Source organism: Taudactylus pleione, unplaced genomic scaffold (genome assembly GCF_031769625.1).
Source record: "Taudactylus pleione unplaced genomic scaffold, aTauple2 ptg000006l, whole genome shotgun sequence".
Classification (NCBI taxonomy): Eukaryota; Metazoa; Chordata; class Amphibia; order Anura; family Myobatrachidae; genus Taudactylus; species Taudactylus pleione.
In genome coordinates this window covers 20,922,347-20,942,471 of record NW_028284409.1, presented here as the reverse complement: position 1 = coordinate 20,942,471, position 20,125 = coordinate 20,922,347, and the positions used below count along the sequence as shown (strand labels likewise).

Here is a 20,125-nt window from a genome sequence, read left to right as displayed (position 1 = left end):
TTATTAATTTTAAATGGGTTTATTATGCCCAGTCTTTAAAAGGACAATGCTATTACTAGCAAGACACGGCTAATAAAATCCGTGTAAAATCTTTTATATATCAGCAGCTCTGTAGCTGATTGACAGTGCACCTTGTACCACAACACCCTCCCCCCCAAGTGCATGCCTTCATAAATTTGCACCCCAGGGGGTGGGTGGCACCACAATCCCTGGGCAACTACCGCATTGCCTGGAACATCATGAGGATGCGCCAAGCGGCTTTACAGGTCCAATTGCTCCTGCACAGCACTGTGGGTTGAGAATCCCTCCCCACACAGTACCAGAGCAGTGAGGCGGAGCAAGGCAGGGTGCAGTGGCTGATGAGTATGGCGGGTTCCGCCCCCAGGGCATCCCGCCCTTTGCACCAGGACCGGCTGCACCACCGTCCCTATGGCCCTGAATATTGGGCATAAATATGATCAGAAGCTTCGGGATTTACAACCCAACTCTTCATAAATGAACCCCATAGACTTTGACAGAATAGCACTTAGAATGGTATTTCTTAGATATGTCTGATTACAATTCATATGTGCTCATGACTTGAGAGTCAAGTAGTAGATAAGTGGAGACGTTGCACATAGCAACCAATCATATTCTAGCTAGCATTTATCAAGTGCATGCTATAAAATGATAGCTAGGAGCTGATTGGTTGCTATGAGCATCTTCTCCACCTGTCCACTCTTAATACTGCTTGATACATTTCCCTCAATTTTTTTTTCTCTTTCTTTTAAGCTGTGAGCTTGCTTAGCTCTATTGAAAATAAAGAATAGTATTAGGTAGATCAGAACACACTTATCTGTTCCACAGTGTGCTGTCAGGCAAATGCCCCTCTGGATAGAAGTCCTTCTGAGCCTCCCTCTCAGACAGAAGACTAGCTATGAATGCCCACACTCTCAGGTATTCGCAAGCAATGTTTTCAGGCTCTCCCACAGAATCACACAACTCTAAGCCACACAAACTTACTATCTGCCCCAGTGCTGCAGTGCTGGGTTCTCAAACTGCCTGTCAGCCTCTCACTAAGGGCGGGATGTATCAAGCATTGCATATTGCATGTGATACATCCTGCCACTTACCTCATGCATGGCTGCATTTATTATTGACGCATGCATGTACAATTGCGATTAAAACCGCAAATCACAGATCTTCTAATAAGAGCTGTCCTTTGTGGTGTGAGGAATTCTGGGTTTATGATCCGGCAGACTTTGCATGCATGGGCAGCCATCAGCCAAGGCATGCGCAAGCCATGTGGGACCCTGATAAGGATATCATTGGGTCCTTCTCAGGGAATGCTCCGAAAAGTAGCCCATAGGTTTCTATTAGGCAATGCCATTTTTAGATAGTGTTGCCTACGGGTGCTAGCTCCAGAAAGTTTTGCTTTCCAAAGCTGGATACATATGGCACTGAGAATTGTATCTTACAGAATAAGAACAATTGTACAGCGCATTTGGGGCCTGATTAAGCATTGATCGCTATTGTGATCGCAGCTGCGATTACACTGCAAAAATATGCTAATGTTTGCAACCGCTCAGCCAGCATGGAGAAGCAGTCCTGTGTATACATCGGTAACATCGAGTAACATTGGACCCTCATGCACAATTACAGCAGCTCTGACTTGTCTCATAAATTGCATGTCTCATCGCACCCAGGGACTACTCAAGCTGTGTATGCCTTTGCAGTAGCTAATTTATGCACGTCCATTCAATGGCGTTCAAACAGGTAGGCACACCTGCATTTCTCCGACCACTCCCCCGTCACCACCCCCAAACGCTGACATCCCATCACTTACTCTGCAATGGCTTTCTGTCTGCGTGCATGATCACAGTGCGATCGCAATACTAACCTGCACACAAACACTGCGGTGCATACGCATGCACAGTACGCACCATCGACCGTCTGCATACGCGCTTGCAATTGTGATCAGTGATGAATCGGTCCCTTGGTCAATAATTAAAATTATTATTAGGGGGGTATTCATCACCTGTTTGTTGCCTGCCCTTTTGGCATTTAATTCTAACCAATGTGTTATCTTATCATTGATTTTGACATAATATAAAGACTTCCAAATTGTGTTTTTTATTATTTTAACCTTTAGTGTAAAGAAAAGTTACTTTGGTTATTGAGTTGTGTGTGCGTCAATAGTGTTTTTAAAATTATTTATATTTAGGTGAAGCCTGTGACGCAATGGGTGCTTCTACCTGTGAGGTGTCATAATTTCCACTAGAAAAATTACCCTACAGAAACCGTGGTCTCCATGTATATTTGTAGAGGAAGCAGGCGTGTTTTGCACAGCAACCCATGATGATGTTTCTTCCTGTCTCTGTGACTCTTGTGAATTTCCACCTGCCCCCTACACAAAATAGGAAAGCGTGGTGGAGGCATGTTCATTCATTGCTGGACTCTGATTAGGTACTGGACTGTCATGCACTTTCTCTGCTCTTTTTCCTAGTTCCTGTGAAGTGAAGGAACTCTGGCTGGATACTCTTGTGTGGTAAGTTTTATATCAATTGTATGACAAACTTGATTGTAAAATAAATACTGTATATGTCTCCTAATTAAACAAAACAGATAAAGTAATTCTCAGATAGCAAAGATTATTCCAAATCTATAGCTTTTCATAAAACCACATTTTCTGTTGCTGTTCAATAAAAATATAAAGTATATTTATCAAACATAGTGAGAAACTGTAATAGTCACATAGCAATTACTATATGTATGTATGTATGTGTATATATATATATATATATATATATATATATATATATATATATAAAATCTTATATTAGTTGTCCAAAACAATCATCATCATTTGCTGCAAAAGAATAAACCAAAAACTGTAGAGAGTACATAGAGTGAATTTTCCAAGATACTCATGAATAACTATAGTATGCTTGTTCTGAGAGCGTGTAGTACATTGTGTATAACACGTGTTTGTTATTTCATGTACAGTGCACGGTATATATTGGCCAGGTTAGTCTGTGTCGCTTTATTTATTACTTTACATGTAGGTCTCCAAAATATTTGACTTCTGTAACAAATGGAAGAAGACTACAATAATTTTAAACACATACAAATTAGATATAATATTTGGTCATGTCTTGTAAAGTGATCTAATGATTAGATCTCTGTTCACTAATGTAACGATTCTATGAAGTTAATAGTATAATTGAAGTTTACTATACATGATGTACTTAATCTAATCTATTGAGGTTCTCATACAGTGTTGTTTATCTCTTAGTTTGATTGTGGTTATAGCCATGGGTGTTAACTTGTGGGTGAATGAATTTACAGAGCACTCCTAGTTTTTAGACTGTTTTCTTATTATTTATGTTGCAAAATGTGACCCTAGACTTTGTATTAATGTGCAAAAAAACATCAAGGGGTATATTTACTAAAGTAAGGATTTTTAGAAGTGGAGATGTTGCCCATAGCAACCAATCAGATTCTAGCTGTTATCTACTAGAAGGTTCTAGATAAAAGATAAGTAGAATCTGTTTGGTTGCTATGGGCAACAACTCCACTTCTTTGGATATCATGGGGCTCTGATAGAAGCTGTTTTATGACCTCATCCATTTATGTTCATCCATTCAGGATCCATTACTAGGATGTTTACTGGCATGTTCAGGGGAAATATATATTTTGAGAATTAAAAACTATTGAAGTGTTAAAGATGTTAGTTAATATGATAATTCTGACTGCTGTCCACCCGCCATGTATGTTTCAGGCAGATAAGAGAAGTTGGTGGGCTTGAGGGAACGAGCATCCCTTGTGCACGATTACTAATGAAGGTTCTCACAGGCTGCAATGCTGTAAGTGTTTCTCCTGCAGTATTTACATAAGAAAGTGTTGTAAGTCGGTAACAAATCTCATATAACTCCCAAGCAAACATATAGCTTATGTATCAAGAAAAACCCTTCCATGATACTTAAAGTGAAAATAGCTTTGGTACTTTTGATACATGTGGGTATATTTACTAAAGTGCGGGTTTTTAGAACTAGAGATGTTGCCCATAGCAACCAATCAGATTCTTCTTAACATTTATCTAGCACCTTATAGAAGATAATAGAATCTGATTGGTTGCTATGGGCAACATCTCCAAATCTAAAAACCCACACTTTAGTAAATATACCTCATAGTGTTCATAGTGAAGAAAAATGATCACACTGTGATTAAATAACCTTTATTTTGTTTTTATTTTAGTCCAAAGCTCTGGTTGTCAACAACATGGACAGCTTAATTGAATGCCATACAGAGGTAATTGATGTATTGTTTGTCTGTTTTGAATGGAACATAGGAAGCAACAATTGCATGAATGCTTCCTCTTAGGAAACAGAGTGTCAGCGACAGTACTTCTCATTACTTCTTATATATTGTATATTAGCAAAGCGCTATTAGCTTTTGTAGTCCCAGCCATCACTTGGCTTCAGGAAATTCACTCAATACTTTGCCAGACTGTAAAAAACATATATGCATGTATATAGCTTATTGATTTTTGTATTATTATTATTTCACAGGCAGATGCCAAGAAATACCAGCTGTTGGCAGACATGATCAGTGAGGACGGCTTCTGCCACATGATTGGTTAGTAAAATCAATCTTCACTAATCTCTTTCCTCTAAATATTTTCCTGTTTTTGCATTTTTAAACGATGCGTAAGTAAAATATTTTAGGGATATCCCACACTTGTTCTGTGTGTATAGAACAATTTAGCAGTATTAAAATACAGATTCCTATAAACTTTTCATGCATATAATAAACAAATATGCATACTGTACCTACTTAGACAAAACCAGATAAAAACCAAGCAGTACAAATGGTTAATCTATAGATAACATTTGGACTATGATATTTCTTCAGGGGTCAGTATTCTAGTGCCCTATTAGTTACCCTACTACAGACTATTGATACTTTGGGTATATTTACTAAAGTGTGAGTTTTAAGAAGTGGTGATGTTGCCTATAGCAACCAATCAGATTTTAGCTATTATCTTCTAGAAGGTGCTAGATAAATGAGAAGTAGAATCTGATTGGTTGCTATGGGCAACCACTCCACTTCTAAAAACCTGCACTTTAGCAAATGTACCCCTATATGTGCTTTACGAGTAGAAACGGTCCTTGTCATTCACCCACGGAGTGTGACCTAGTTAAGGATTGAAATTTCCTATCAGAAAATGACTACACAGGTGCACCAGGAAAAGGTTAAATATATCTGTTGAATCTCCACATTAGAATAAAGGGAATTAATGTCTAATGTGGTTTTTGACATAATTTTTACATGTGAATTTCATTTTATAGTTCTAATTTTAAATTCACATCTATTCTTCATTTTTTGTACTGTCCAGAAAGCAATAAAAAGAGGAAAGCTGTCATCTCCTGGCCCTTCACATTCAGACGAAGTTCCACCCTATCCGAGTCTTCAAGTCAACCAGAGTTAAAGACAACTTTGTTTGACCAACCACTGTCCATCGTCTGTGAGGAGGATAATCTCCCTAAAGCAATTCTTGTAAGTAAATTTATTACCTTACATTTGAAGTTGTACTGTTTTATACTGTCTCTTGACTCTGAACCTATAATTGGTGCATGCTCAGTCCTCATCAACTTAGCATCTCTTCCTAGCTGTAGAAGGATGTACAGTATATCATATTGATTAAACTTGTGATTACTCCACCCATGAGAGAAAATCCTGCATCTTCTTAAGTCCAACTGACCTTTTACGGTCTCATAATTATACAACAGTGTGATAAAAACTGAACTGGTTATAATGGTGTTCATCCATGTATAACTCCCCAAATTACAACCAGTGCTACGAATACATCCATTTTTGTTCCAGAGTTTTTAATTATTGGGAAACACAAATAATAGTGGTGTGATTATGATTTGTCACATACATGGCACTTGTTAGCGTCAGTAATCTAGGGCTTAGATAGAAGCATGTTTCATGCCTAAAATGATAATTTGCCTTTTCCTCCTTAGGACATATTGACCATCCTGCGAGTGCAGGGACCACTGACTGAGGGTATTTTCCGTAAAGCTGCCAATGAGAAAGCTCGAAAGGAGCTGAAGGAGGACCTGAACTATGGGAGAAACCTGGACTTAAAAAGCAAATCTGTACACTTACTGGCTGTCGTATTTAAGGTAAAACAACAGCAATATACATCTTATTAAATACCATCTTCTTAATGTAACCTAATAAAACAGATTTTAGTGTGATCTGTGGAATGCCCTTACATTTTCAGTGGAAGCCTAAACATTGTAAGTTGTACATTTTGTGGCACAATATAAAATTAAATTATAAGAATATCTTGTTACTCAGCATGAGTACCAGTCCTTACAGGCTCATAGCTTAACCATAATTTAGAGATAAACTTTTTCTGGTTTACTATGTACAAATATAAGTGAGAGTTTTATGGCACATGTGCTAAGTATGCTATTTTCTGGATGGCAGGATTTCCTACGAGGTATCCCAAACCAGTTGCTGTCATCAGAACTCTACAATAAATGGATATGTGCTTTAGAGAAGACAAACTTGGATGAAAGAACCGAGGAGATGCGATGGTAAGAAACACTGAAATGCAGATGTAATCTTCCATATTATTTATTTAGAACATATTTTATAAAAATAAGCTTAGTTAAAAATATAAAAAATGTTCCCAGTACAAATGGTAAGTATTTAACCTGGCACTATCAATCAAGCAAGGTTTGACCACTACATTGTAAACAGGTGTTACAATTTAAATTGTAGATTGCTGAAAAGAAGATCCAACACAGCCTTTTTCTTTAGTGTCTTCAATTAGATCTGTCATGTCTAAAGCTGGGTACAAACTACAATGACAGATCGGTCAGCAGACTGATCCGCTGTCAAAGCAGCCGATTGGCAAGCTACACACAATTACGAATTGGCCTCTCGATATGTCTAGCCTGACATCACAACTGGGCAGGCATTTAAATTTACCGGCCCAGTTGAGTGTCAGTGTCAGCGGTTCCTGCAGCCAGTGGGCCTGATTCAGAGATGTACGCTAACCGATGGTTGGCGTACAGCTTTGATGGTTTAGGGTCTGCGCATCCACAGGACCCATTCTGCGCATGTGCAGAATGAATCCTGCAATCTTGCTCGCAGAACCCCCCAAGCCAGGGGCAGAACTATGGGAGACAATGGAGGCGCCTGCCGCCGGGCTCCAGCTCTGAAGGGGCACCTCCGCCATTGTCCACAACATATTCACCCCACTTAGGGCTGTAACTATGTACCCGTAGTGTACCGTCATGGCCCTTCCCGGCACCTGAGAAGCCACCACATACACTAGTGGAGAGCTCCATGTCAGACCATCAGCTGCTGTCTTAGTCTATAGCCTGTCTGCATGCGAATTGCTACATTACAGTGTCAGCGGCTGTGATCTGGGGGGGGCACCAAATTATAACTTGCCTCCGGGCATCTGGGATGAACTTACGCCACTGCCCTAAGCCGCAGTATGATTTACATGCTGCAGCGTTTGGGGAGCGGTGCAGGGGTGCAGGTCTGGGGTGGCATGTCGCCCCCATTTCCCGGGAGAAAAGAGGCCACTGCCTGCGTTGGTGGATTTTCTGGCTTCGCAGTTGCCAGGACCAGACCAGGCTGTGGTAAGCTTCAGCTACTGCAGCCTGGAAAGTAGCAACCATTGCGACCATCGGTCAAGATGGTGGTCCCAGGCTGCATTCTTGGTCGCAGCACTGGGATCGCAGATGCAGCATGGAAGTGTCTGTTTCCTACAGACACCTCCTGCTGCATTTACATGTGAGATGAATGGAATTGCATAGCCGCTTGTGTGCGGCTTTGTAATTACTAGGGGTGTGCACCGGCCACTTTTCGTGTTTTGTGTTTTGGTTTTGGATCTGGATCTTTCTTCGTGTTTTGGATCTGGATTGGTTTTGCCAAAACCACCCTTCCGTGTTTTGGGTTCTGGGTTTTGTGTTTTGGATCTGTATTTTTTTGAAAAAAAGCATAAAAACAGCTAAAATCACAGAATTTGTAGGTTTTTCTGCTCCTATGCTATTATTAACCTCAATAACCTTAATTTCCACTCATTTCCAGTCTATTCTGAACACCTCACACCTCACAATAGTGTTTTTATGTCCAAAAGGTTGCACCGAGGTAGCTGGATGACTATGCTAAGCGACACGAGTGGGCGGCACAAACACGTGACCCATCTAGGAGTGACACTGCAGTGGCAGACAGGATGGCAGTTAGAAAAACTAGGCCCCAAACTGTACATAATGCAAAGAAAAAAAGAGGTGCAAGATGGAATTGTCCTTGGGCCCTCCCACCCACCCTTATGTTGTATAAACAGGACATGCACACTTTAACAAATCAATCATTTCAGCGCCAGGGTCTGCCACACAACTGTGGCTGAAATGATTGGTTCGTTTGGGCCCCCACAAAACAAGCTGGCAATTAATGTGTCCCTGCACAAACTGGCTCTACGGAGGCAAGATGTCATCCTCATCCTCCTCATCCACCGATTCCTCACCCTCTTCAGTGTTATGTACATCCTCATCCTCACAGAGTATTAATTCGTCCCTGCTGGAACCACAGGTCCCTCTGTACGTTCTGGAGGCTGGTCTCCCTGGAAGAGTTGATCATTCATTTTATGAACATCATCTTCTCCACATTTTGTGGAAGCAACCTCCTACGCCTTTCGCTAACAAGGTTCCCGGCTGCACTAAACACTCTTTCGGAGTACACACTGGAGGGGGGGCAACTCAGGTAAAATAGAGCCAGTTTGTACAGGGACCTCCAAATTGCTTCTTTTTTCTGCCAGTACAGGTACGGACTGTCTGACATGCCTACTTGGATGCTGTCACCGATGTAATCCTTTAACAGACAGACGCACGCTTGTCGCTGCTGCTTTGAGGATTCAAGTGCGGCTACAGCCCACACAATTCACAAAGACAGAAAAAAAAAAAGAATATTTTTATTGTTTGTGGAGCACACTTTGAGGGTTACACCACCCTCTAACAGACAGACGCACGCTTGTCGCTGCTGCTTTGAGGATGCAAGTGCGGCTACAGCCCACACAATTCACAAAGACAGAAAAAAGAAGAAGAATATTTTTATTCTTTGTGTAGCACACTTTGAGGGTGTCACCACCCTTTAACAGACAGATGCACGCTTGTCGCTGCTGCTTTGAGGATGCAAGTGTGGCTACATCGCACACAAGTCACAAACACATTAAAAAAAAATTTTTGATTTTTTGGAGCACTTTGAGAGTTACAACACCCTTTAACAGACAGACGCACGCTTGTCGCTGCTGCTTTGAGGATGCAAGTGCGGCTACAGCCCACACAATTCACAAAGACAGAAAAAAAAAGAACAATATTTTAATTGTTTGTGTAGCACACTTTGAGGGTGTCACCACCCTTTAACAGACAGACGCACGCTTGTCGCTGCTGCTTTAAGGATGCAGGTGCGGCTACAGCCCACACATTTCACAAAGACAGAAAAAAAAAGAACAATATTTTAATTGTTTGTGTAGCACACTTTGAGGGTGTCACCACCCTTTAACAGACAGACGCACGCTTGTCGCTGCTGCTTTGAGGATGCAGGTGGAATCTAGACGGGATTTGGAACCGAGGACACACTACCTCCATCAATTGTCTAAATCCCACTGCACTAATGTCGGATACCAGACGCACGTCTAACACCAACATAGCAGTCAAGGCCTCAGTTATACGTTTTGCTTCAGGATGACTGCTGTCGTACTTCATCCTCATCGCTAGGGACTGTTGGAGGGTCAATTGTTTAGTAAAAGTAGTGATGTTCCTACTTCCTCTCTGGGATGATGAACAACTCCCAGCAGCAGCAACAGCACTAGTAGGAAGTGGTTCTTGATCTTTCCCTATTTTATTTTTATCAGAGAAAGTTTGGTCCTCCATTTATGTTATATTGATATATATACGTGCGGCTAAAGCGCACACAAACACAGAAAATATTTTTTTATTTTTGCTGGAGAGTAGTGCACTTTGTGGGTTACACCACCCTTTAAGAAATGAGCCAGCCGGCTCTTTACTTATGGGACACAGGCGCACGCTTGGCGCTGCTCCTTTGTTGATGCACGTGCAGCCACAGTGCACACAAGTCACAAACACAGAAAATATATATTTTTTTGGTTTGGAGTGTACTTTGGGGGTTACAGAACCCTTTAACGGTCAAGCCAGCCGGCCCTTTACTTATGACACAGGCGCACGCTTGGCACTACTTTGTTGATGCACGTGCGGCTACTGCGCACACAATTCACAAACACAGAAAATAATTTTTTTTTTGGTTTGGACTGGAGTGTACTTTCGGGGGTTACAGCACCCTTTAACGGTCAAGCCAGCCGGCCCTTTACTTATGACACAGGCGCACGCTTGGCACTACTTTGTTGATGCACGTGCGGCTACTGCGCACACAATTCACAAACACAGAAAATAAATTTTTTTTTGGTTTGGACTGGAGTGTACTTTGGGGGTTACAGCACCCTTTAACGGTCAAGCCAGCTGGCCCTTTACTTATGACACAGGCGCACGCTTGGAACTACTTGGTTGATGCACATGCGGCTACTGCGCACACAATTCACAAACACAGAAAATAATTTTTTTTTTGGTTTGGACTGGAGTGTACTTTGGGGGTTACAGCACCCTTTAACGGTCAAGCCAGCCGGCCCTTTACTTATGACACAGGCGCACGCTTGGCACTACTTTGTTGATGCACGTGCGGCTACTGCGCACACAATTCACAAACACAGAAAATAATTTTTTTTTTGGTTTGGACTGGAGTGTACTTTCGGGGGTTACAGCACCCTTAACGGTCAAGCCAGCCGGCCCTTTACTTATGACACAGGCGCACGCTTGGCACTACTTTGTTGATGCACGTGCGGCTACTGCGCACACAATTCACAAACACAGAAAATAATTTTTTTTTTGGTTTGGACTGGAGTGTACTTTCGGGGGTTACAGCACCCTTAATGGTCAAGCCAGCCGGCCCTTTACTTATGACACAGGCGCACGCTTGGCACTATTTTGTTGATGCACGTGCGGCTACTGCGCACACAATTCACAAACACAGAAAATAATTTTTTTTTTGGTTTGGACTGGAGTGTACTTTCGGGGGTTACAGCACCCTTAACGGTCAAGCCAGCCGGCCCTTTACTTATGACACAGGCGCACGCTTGGCACTACTTTGTTGATGCACGTGCGGCTACTGCGCACACAATTCACAAACACAGAAAATATATTATTTTTTTAGCACTTGGGGGGAGCACCCCTGATGGACAGAGCACCCCCTGGACAACACTACAGCACCCCTTTAGGACTGGGACACTGCACAGGACTTTGGAGTGGACACAGCCCCTATGGAGAACTGACTGCACAACACAGTCCAGCCAGCCCCTATGGACTTTGAAGTAGTGGACACAGCCCCTATTAACAACAGCAGCACAGCACAACACAGCCAGCCCCTATGGACTTTGAAGTAGTGGACAACAGCAGCACTACACTACACTACACTACACAGCACTAACTCCCACCCTCCCTCTTCACTGTCCACAGCCGAGTGAGAAAATGGCGCCGACGCGGGTACCTTATATAGGATCCAAAACCCGCGAGACTCGGAAGGCGGGATGATGACGTTTTGCCTCGATGTCAGATCCGAGTCAGGCGGGAAAAGTCGAGCCTGACTCGGATCGGACTCGGATCGGGGGGGCTCGGGGGGGTTCGGATTTCAGAAATCCGAACCCGCTCACCCCTAGTAATTACATCTATCTCTGAATCAAGCTCAGTGTGTGGTCAGTCAGCGGGTCACCAGTACACACATGCAGATGCACCGATATATATTTTAGATATAACGGCATCAGCTGTGCTGCATGGCCAACCTGATATGTCTGTGAACAGACATATCAGATGTATACAACCACAGATGCACTCGCGATATATTGTTCGTCGAATGAACGTATGATATATCGACAAGTCTGTACCAAGCATAATGTAGTAATATTCCTCCCTAAAGTGGGAAACACCTTCTAAATACAGCACATGGAAGCGGAAGGGGGAAGGGAGGAGGAGATGAAGCCTTACTGAGGTACTGTTATTGAAAAATGAGGGCACTGAGTAAAAGTACATTTTAAAATTGGAAAACCTCTTTACGATATTGAAACCTTGTCAAACCAAGCTTTTACCATATCGTTGGAGCATTTTTAGTATTTTAAAGTAGAATATTTTAATATGTACTTAGGGGGGTTTATGGCTTTTTATCAGAGTTACATACTATTTTAGATAACATGACCTGCATTGGGGATGTAGTAGCCATGGGTCACTTTATAAAAATAGATTGATCACAGGGAACTAATTGATTAAGTAGAACATCAATATAGCTGTAAATCTGTATAACTATTTGTTTTATTTTAGGGTTGTTCCTGTCTGTCGCTTATATTTCACACCAAATGCCAGTGACTAATCAGGAATTTTAATAATTTTAAAGGAACTTAACCCTATCTATGGGCGTATAGGATAATTTTTGTTAGTTGCCTTTTTATATTATTCAATGTATATAATGTCAGAAAAACTGACATAAATACAAGGAAAGAAGACAACTTTGGCTGTACATCACAGTAGAACTACCTATAATAAACATTTCATCCATTTTTTTTATGTTTCAGCACTAAATGTTATTTCATTCCTCTGTCATGTCTGCCTGCTTAACCAGGCTCTTGCACATGCTGTTCGGTTATTTCTGAATGGGAGTTTTTCTGGTGATTAGTTCCTCTTTCAGAAGGAAGTCTTCATTTCTGTGCTTAGCTTGGAGGTTTCTTGTCTCTCTGCACTAATGTTGCATGAACTTAACGTCTTTCTGTTTCCCTTTTTTCAGCATTGCAGACAAACTGCCAAAACCAAACCTTATTGTATTACGGTATTTGATCTGTGTTCTCCATCACATAAGTAAGGCTTCAGACATAAACAAGATGGACTCCAGAAATCTTGCTGTCTGCATTGCCCCAAACATGCTTATACCACACGTTGACAAGAACCTTCCCTTGGAAATGCAAAAAGAACTTAATGACAAGGTACAAAATTCAAATGTTGCACTCTTCTAGAAAATCTGTTTCTGGATAAGGGATCCCATGCCTGTACATTTTGACAGTAACAACATACAGGGCGGGATGCACTATCCTCAAAAATGCAGTCAAACCACCGAAAATGCATCAAGCTCCGGAAAGCAAAACTTTCTAGAGCTTGTTCTTGTTAGGCAACATCATCTATAGATGGCGTTGCCTAATAGAAGCCTATGGGCTTCTTATCGGAGACTTCACCTAGAGGGATCTAATAGGAAAACCTCACTGTGTTCTCCACAGCTCGCGCATGCACTGGCCGACAGTCTCGCTTGTGCAGAAGGACTCCTGGGTCATAGACCTGGTAGCTCTCTCTTCGCAAGGTACAGCTCTAATTGGTAGAGCTGTCCCTTGCATAATTAGTGATGCATATGGCGTTAATAAGCGTTGTTATGCATGCAATCAGTGGAGGGATGCATCACATTCAAAATGCAATGCTTGATGCCAGGGGCGTATCAATAATGGGTGCTGGGTGTGCGGTGCACACGGGCCCCTGGGGCCAGGGGGGCGCACACCGCACACCCTGCAACCATACTTTTTAATACTTACCTCTCTGAAGTCCCACATCGGCTGGAGAGGCACTACACAAAAGGCCTAGAAAATGGCTTGTTGTCGCAGCTATTTCCCTGCCATTCTGCGTATGCGCAGTAGGGAAATCGCTGGGAAAATGGCGCATGCACAGTAGGCTCCGGGCACAGACTAATGCCTGGAGTCTACTGAGGCTGTCAGTGCGCGGCGGCGACCGGAGAGAGAGAAGAGACGGCCCCGGACAGGGAGTGAATACGGCCCCCTCCTCTCTTAATATGCTCCTGCTAGATGCATCCCGCCCACAGTAATGTAGTAATGCAAGTTTAGTTTTTTTAAATAGAATAGAAAAGTACTTCCCATGTAGTGAGGTTTTGTATTCTCACCATACAGTGAAAGTGTGAAATCTATAATGGAAACCTGCAGTTATTTTCCTATTTCCCAAGCCAAGAATATATCAGCACCATAGGAAAACCTGAATAAAATTTCAAGTACTATTGACACCTAGGGGTAAATTTACTAAAGTGAGAGTTTTTGAAGTGAGTTTTAAAAGTGATGTTGCCTACAGCAACCATTCAGATTCTACTTAACATTTAACTAGCACCGTCTAGAAGATAATAGCTAGAATCTGATTGGTTGCCATGGGCAACATCACTTTTAAAACTCACTTCTAAAAACTCTCACTTTAGTAAATTTACCCCCTAGTTGTGTTGCAGATGTATTGTTCTTGTTCAGGTGCAGCAATACTGATGATTAGTATACGAGTCTGTTACCATATACTGTATATATTGCATTGCTAATGTGTGTCTTTCTTTTCACAGGTTACAGCACTGGTTGAGTTCTTCATAGATAATTGTTTTGAATTGTTTGATAACAACATATCACAGCTACTTGATGCTGAGGAGGATTCACTAGAAAATATTGATACTGCAGGTATGTACAGTAGATATATAAATATAACTTAGGAAAATGGCTACATTATGTATATTTATCATGTTACTGGAACTATCAGGGGACAATATAGGGTGTGATTCAGAGGTGGACGCAGTTGAGCATTTGGCACAGCCGCTACTGTGTCTTCATTGTAATAACGTGGCCAGTAGGAATCCTATTGAGATACGCACCAGATGTGCATACAAAGACGCATTATCAGCGCACCATTGGACATTGCACATGCCTATGGCAGGCACAGAATGTCAAAGTGCCATGGCCACTGGAGTCAGAACAACTCTATCAACAACTCTATGTCTATAGGTGCAGTCACCGGCGACACCAACAGTCACCACCCAGAAACGCCCATCCAAATTGCATGGATCTCCATGCAATTTCGATGTGTGTTTCTGTGCAGTAACCATCACAGTGCATATGCAGTGTGGCCCAGACACATGAGCAAAGGGAAACCATCAGACACTTGCATCCGATAGTTTCCCTGCGTCCACCTCTGAATCACCCCCATGTGTGCAATTCTACCCAATTTGTGCTGTTCTAAAAATAAATTCTGCAGTTGTAAACCCAAACCTTGTTCAGTTCTAAGAACACCTTGCTTACAACTACAAAGGTAATAACTCCCTCTGCCGATGGATAGCAACCATCAATGTTCCCGATTTGATGAAAGTAATTTTTCCATCGAATTGTGGGAATTTGATGGTTGCCAGCCATCGGTTGCAGCTTTCCGATGCCCATCCGATGGCTGACAGCTTCTATGCAGCTGCGGACACCCATAAGTGGTGTCTGCAGCTTAGCTAATGTGCAAATGTGTGAAGCTATGAATGCTTGCACACAGTATAACCATTGATGGTTATGCCATCAGATGGTTTTGATGTGATCGCTGAATTTGATGTCAGAAGCCCGTCAACCGTTCTATGCCAGGTTTCTGATATCCCTCCCTACTCCAATCAGGGCTCAGCACACACTCCACTGACCCCTATATTGCTCAGTCTGTGATTGAGGCTGTGAAAATGGATGGCCTAATTCAGACCCGCTCGTGAGCGCTCGCAAGCGGGTTGATGTTGGCCCACTGCGCATGCGCATGACGGACCCGGCTCCGCCGTGCGCATGCGCGAGACCCGGATAGCGACGAGCAAGCTGTCGCTATGGGTCTCGCTCCAAAGGGGGCATGCTATCGATGGTGAGTGACAGCACGCCCCCTTTGGTGGGCGTGCTGGGGGCGTGGCTGCCCAGACGGAGGCGTTACTATGGGAACGCCTACCGTCTGGGGCCGGCCCCACTGACATCACAAGTGATGTCAGTGGGAGTGCCTTCGGCTCTGATAGAGCCGAAAGCACTCCAGGGCTTGCGACAATGAGACCCTACCACAAGGGTCTCGTCGCTAGCCCGATGGTCGCGAAGGTCTTGCCCATCGCGACCATCTTTTTGGCCGCTCGCTATAGCTGTGGGTGGTTACCCACAGCTATGCGACCGGCCAGGAGGCCGCTCTAAAAAAAGAGAAGGACGGCCCTGATTCAGAGCGAGTGCTCTGTCAGAGTGTCCGGCTCTGAATCAGGGCCAGAGACACTGCAGCAGGAATAATAGCTCCTACTGCACTCTCATTATAGCTGTCTGGCCAAAGTCTTTATACTGCCATTAACCCTTTAGATGCTGACATGGGGCACAATCAGAATTTGCAGGCTTCCACTCACTCATTCATGGGCACTGCTGGCTCATAAGGAAGTTATTATAAAAAAAAAAAAAATTACATTTAATTGGTTGGTAACTTTTAGCTGGCAAGCCCCCTGGGACCCAGTATGCCCTAGACCCCCGCCTAGGCTGCCTAATGAAAAGCCCGGACCTGCTAATACACTCCAGTATAGTGTTCATTTGGCAGGTTCAATGTTGTTTCCATTACCACATTATTATTTTCCCCGCTTGAGTTGAGACCGGAGAAATATAATCCAAATGGATTTTAATCATTCTTTTTAACCTGTACTAGAGTCACATTAATGCAATATTAGCCTTTGTGTAAACACATCAGAGCAGGCCCCTAGGCATAGACAAACTAAGCAAATGCCTAGGGCATTAGGAATGCCTAGGGGCACCCAAGGCTGCTTAGGGCCGGCAGAGGTTTGGGACAGGCACGGCCGGGGCACCTGTTGCTGGCTGGGCAGAGACTATGGCAGCTGCTACTGTCACTGTGCTGCGTTTATGATCAAAGCTCAGCTGACAGCTCCGATCAGGCCTGGCAGCAGCAAACAGTGAGCGGGTAGCAGCGGAGCAGCCAGCGGCAGTTTGCGGGGACGGGGCACCTGGACGAAGGCTATTGGTAAGCGCAGGTGCTGTGCTGTGAGAGGGGTGCTGTGCTGTTAGAGGGGTGCTATGCTCTGTGCTGGGTGAGGGGTATTTTGCTGTGATCTGTGCTGGGAGAAGGGTGCTGTGCTATGATCTGTGAGGGGTGCTGGGAGCACAGCCCAATGGGGAAAGGGGACACAACACAGTGAGACCACGCCCCTTCTGTGAGGCCACACGCTTTTTCAGCATCCCGGGGGGGCACCACACAAAATGATGCCTAGGGCACTAATTTGGCTAGGGCCGGCTCTGAAACACATCTTATGTGCATATGCATACTAGTCTAGCATGGAAATGATTATATAGTTATGCAATTTGGTCCTCATGCAGAGTTGAGAGCAAAGCAAAATAGATAAGGAACAAATTTGCACTGTTGGGGACAAATTGATAATGAGTCTTCAGATATACAATGGGAAAGTGTGTGTCTGACTCCCACCTTGCTCAGTTCTAAATTTCAGTGTGAAAACTAAGCTAACAATAATTTGAGCACTTCATGCTAAATTAGCCCATTATTTCCCAGCATGGTAAAAGATCATTTTAGGGGTGATGATCAGGGCCATAACTAGTGTTGTGCTCTGTCACTACCACACAGCCCATGCTTCTTGCTAGCATGTTGCCTGGAACGGCACCCTGCAGCTGGTATCACTGTTGCAGTGCTGTTCCAGGCAACATGCAGCAGTGATACTGCTGCAGTGCCATCCGGAGTATCTTTTGGATGCTCCAGGCAGGCATCCTGCAGTCTGTGCAGCCACTCAGAGCAACCTAAGAATGCTCTGTGCAGTGCTGCACTTCTCGGCCATGGTGGCCATGCCCTATCTGCACGACGTCACAACGTCATGCGCTTAGGGAAAGGAGCCAGCACAGAGTCCTCCGTAGCCCAGCTACACCACTGAGGATGATGAGCTGCACAGCAATATTTGCACAGTTCTAAAAAAAATCCTTATTTTAAGGCATGGGAACCACAGTGTTACTGTAGGTATTTCCTGGAACATGACAAAATGCTCTCCCATGTCATAGAATTGTTGATTAAGAGGAGTTTGTGCTACATCAAGGTTCGTATTGTCCTATGCCAGAATTGCTAAACACCAATTCCTGGAGCTCACTGCTTGTAGGATATCCAATTATTCACTGTAATGGTGTCTTATTAAATCATATATAATCCCTATACTGTAAATGATCATGTAATTTCACATTAAAATCTGTTTTTGTTTATTATGCTAAATTTTAACTGTGCACAATTGTCTATTCACTGAGATGGTAAATGCCGTGTTTGCGTCTTTTCAGAGATGTCTATTCATCAGAATGACTCTGCGTATGATAGCACTGATCCAGATCATGAGTTTCATGCCAACACTTCAACAAGGTATCAGAACAAGCAGTGGAGACACCACAGGGCTGTCGGTGTGGAATGCACAATGAACCAAGATCTTGGTCTCTCTACTTTGCCTGTAACCCGAATCAAATCTGAGGTCCACGGCATGGACAGAAGGTGCTCAGAACCGTACATTTTTCCCTTGCAGAATGATACAGCAGTGGCGGAGCAGAAGCTAACCAGAAGCCAAGATGATGTTACAATCAGGAAAAAAAGACTACCATTTAGTGATGAGGAATTGCCCACGCATACGCTTCAAAAATATTGTGATAGAGCTTTATATAAGAAGAATATGCCAAAAGGACTGAAAATTAATACTAGCTATGCTTCAGACATAGGAGATGACTCTTTAGCAAATGCATTCTCCAACTGTTCAGTCGATAGCTCTTTTTCAGATTGCTCTGTCTTTACTAGTTCTCCACTTGTGTCCCCTCTAAGTCCAAAAAAAAATGATGCATCAAGGCATAAATCGTTCTCTATGAAGTGCAAAGACTTAAGTGACATAGTCAAAGTTGGACGAGAGTTAAAAAAACATTCAAATTCCTTTTGCTATATAAACCACAAAAAAATGGTAACCAAAACCCAGAGCTGGAGTCCTGATGGAGATAATGCAGGATTACAGCGAAATGGATTGAGCCGGAGTTTCCGCAATAACTGTCAAACTGAGTGCAATGGTGCGCGGGATACAGGTTTTCAAAAACCCCAGGTAATAAGAATGAGACCTCAATCTGCTCGCAAAATATCTGTAGAAGAGGTGTTTAGAATGGTGGACCAAAGAAATCCTGGCAAACCTCCTTCATATGAAGAGGCCATCCATAAAAATGTATCCTCCTACAGGAGTATGACTGTTCAAACCATGAGAGACAATGTGTCACATGATGACTGCACTACATCTCACTCAATAAAAGGACCTTCACCTGATTCCACTCACATGGATACCATCACAAATGCTGGTACCAACTCTAATGGTGATGTGCTAAAGGACAATGCCTATGGATTAACTCAGCATTTTCACCAGACTGAGAAAGCAAAGTCCGACCTCATCAGGACCAAGTCAGAATGCAGTCAAAGGAATAAGCATGAAAGTTTAAGTCGACGATGCAGTCAGCCCATCTTTGAGATCTATGATCAGATACAGTATGCTAAAGAGTCATATGTTTAATCCATGAATTGAAGCATAGTGTAAATATAGAGGTCGATGAACTGTAAAATATGTACATAGTGTAAAAACGTAGAAACCCTTTTTATGTGGACCATATCTGTGTTGTTTTTGTGTAAGATGTGTGATCTTTTAATAATGCCATTTCTGCTGGAGATTAGAGGCTTAGCATATTTGTCAAAGCTCATTATACAATATTATGAGAACAAATTGTGCACAAGAGGCACCTTAGTGTTTTAGATCATCTCAGTAAAGCAGATGTGTAACGTATGTGTTGTTGTTTGGTTTACAATAACTCTACACATCATATGGATATTTATACGAATGTAATATGTAAATGTGTATTGTCACTTTGTAGTCCATTCACTGTTGTAACTTAGACTGTAATACAAACTTATGTATAAATCAAACAATAGTTTGATGTATTTTCACTACAATAAAGCACTTTAAGATGAATATAGTATTTTTTTTCATCTATACTTACTGAACAATGCGTAACATACTGTATATAAAAAAGTATTCAACTTGCTCATTCGTCCTCTTGAGATAAAGTGATTAAAATAATATCGAGGGCAGCTGAGGTACTGTAAGCTCAGTCCCCCTGGCTGGTGATACTGGCTTGCAGTGGCAAATAGAG

The 20,125-nt window shown here is 42.8% G+C and overlaps 1 protein-coding gene across 1 annotated transcript in view; it reads left to right on the top strand.

Annotated features, from left to right (window-relative positions):
- TAGAP (T cell activation RhoGTPase activating protein) overlaps positions 1 to 19,924 on the top strand; it is a 214,310-nt gene extending 194,386 nt beyond the window's left edge. Inside the window, exons 5-14 of the mRNA XM_088451751.1 lie at positions 2,486 to 2,527; positions 3,761 to 3,845; positions 4,237 to 4,290; positions 4,551 to 4,617; positions 5,378 to 5,538; positions 6,009 to 6,170; positions 6,481 to 6,590; positions 12,910 to 13,105; positions 14,497 to 14,608; positions 18,242 to 19,924. Of these exons, the coding sequence (XP_088307877.1) occupies positions 2,486 to 2,527; positions 3,761 to 3,845; positions 4,237 to 4,290; positions 4,551 to 4,617; positions 5,378 to 5,538; positions 6,009 to 6,170; positions 6,481 to 6,590; positions 12,910 to 13,105; positions 14,497 to 14,608; positions 18,242 to 19,491 (2,239 nt within the window). The 3' untranslated portion in view covers positions 19,492 to 19,924. The remainder of the gene's footprint in view (positions 1 to 2,485; positions 2,528 to 3,760; positions 3,846 to 4,236; positions 4,291 to 4,550; positions 4,618 to 5,377; positions 5,539 to 6,008; positions 6,171 to 6,480; positions 6,591 to 12,909; positions 13,106 to 14,496; positions 14,609 to 18,241) is intronic.
- Positions 19,925 to 20,125: the final 201 nt, after the last annotated feature.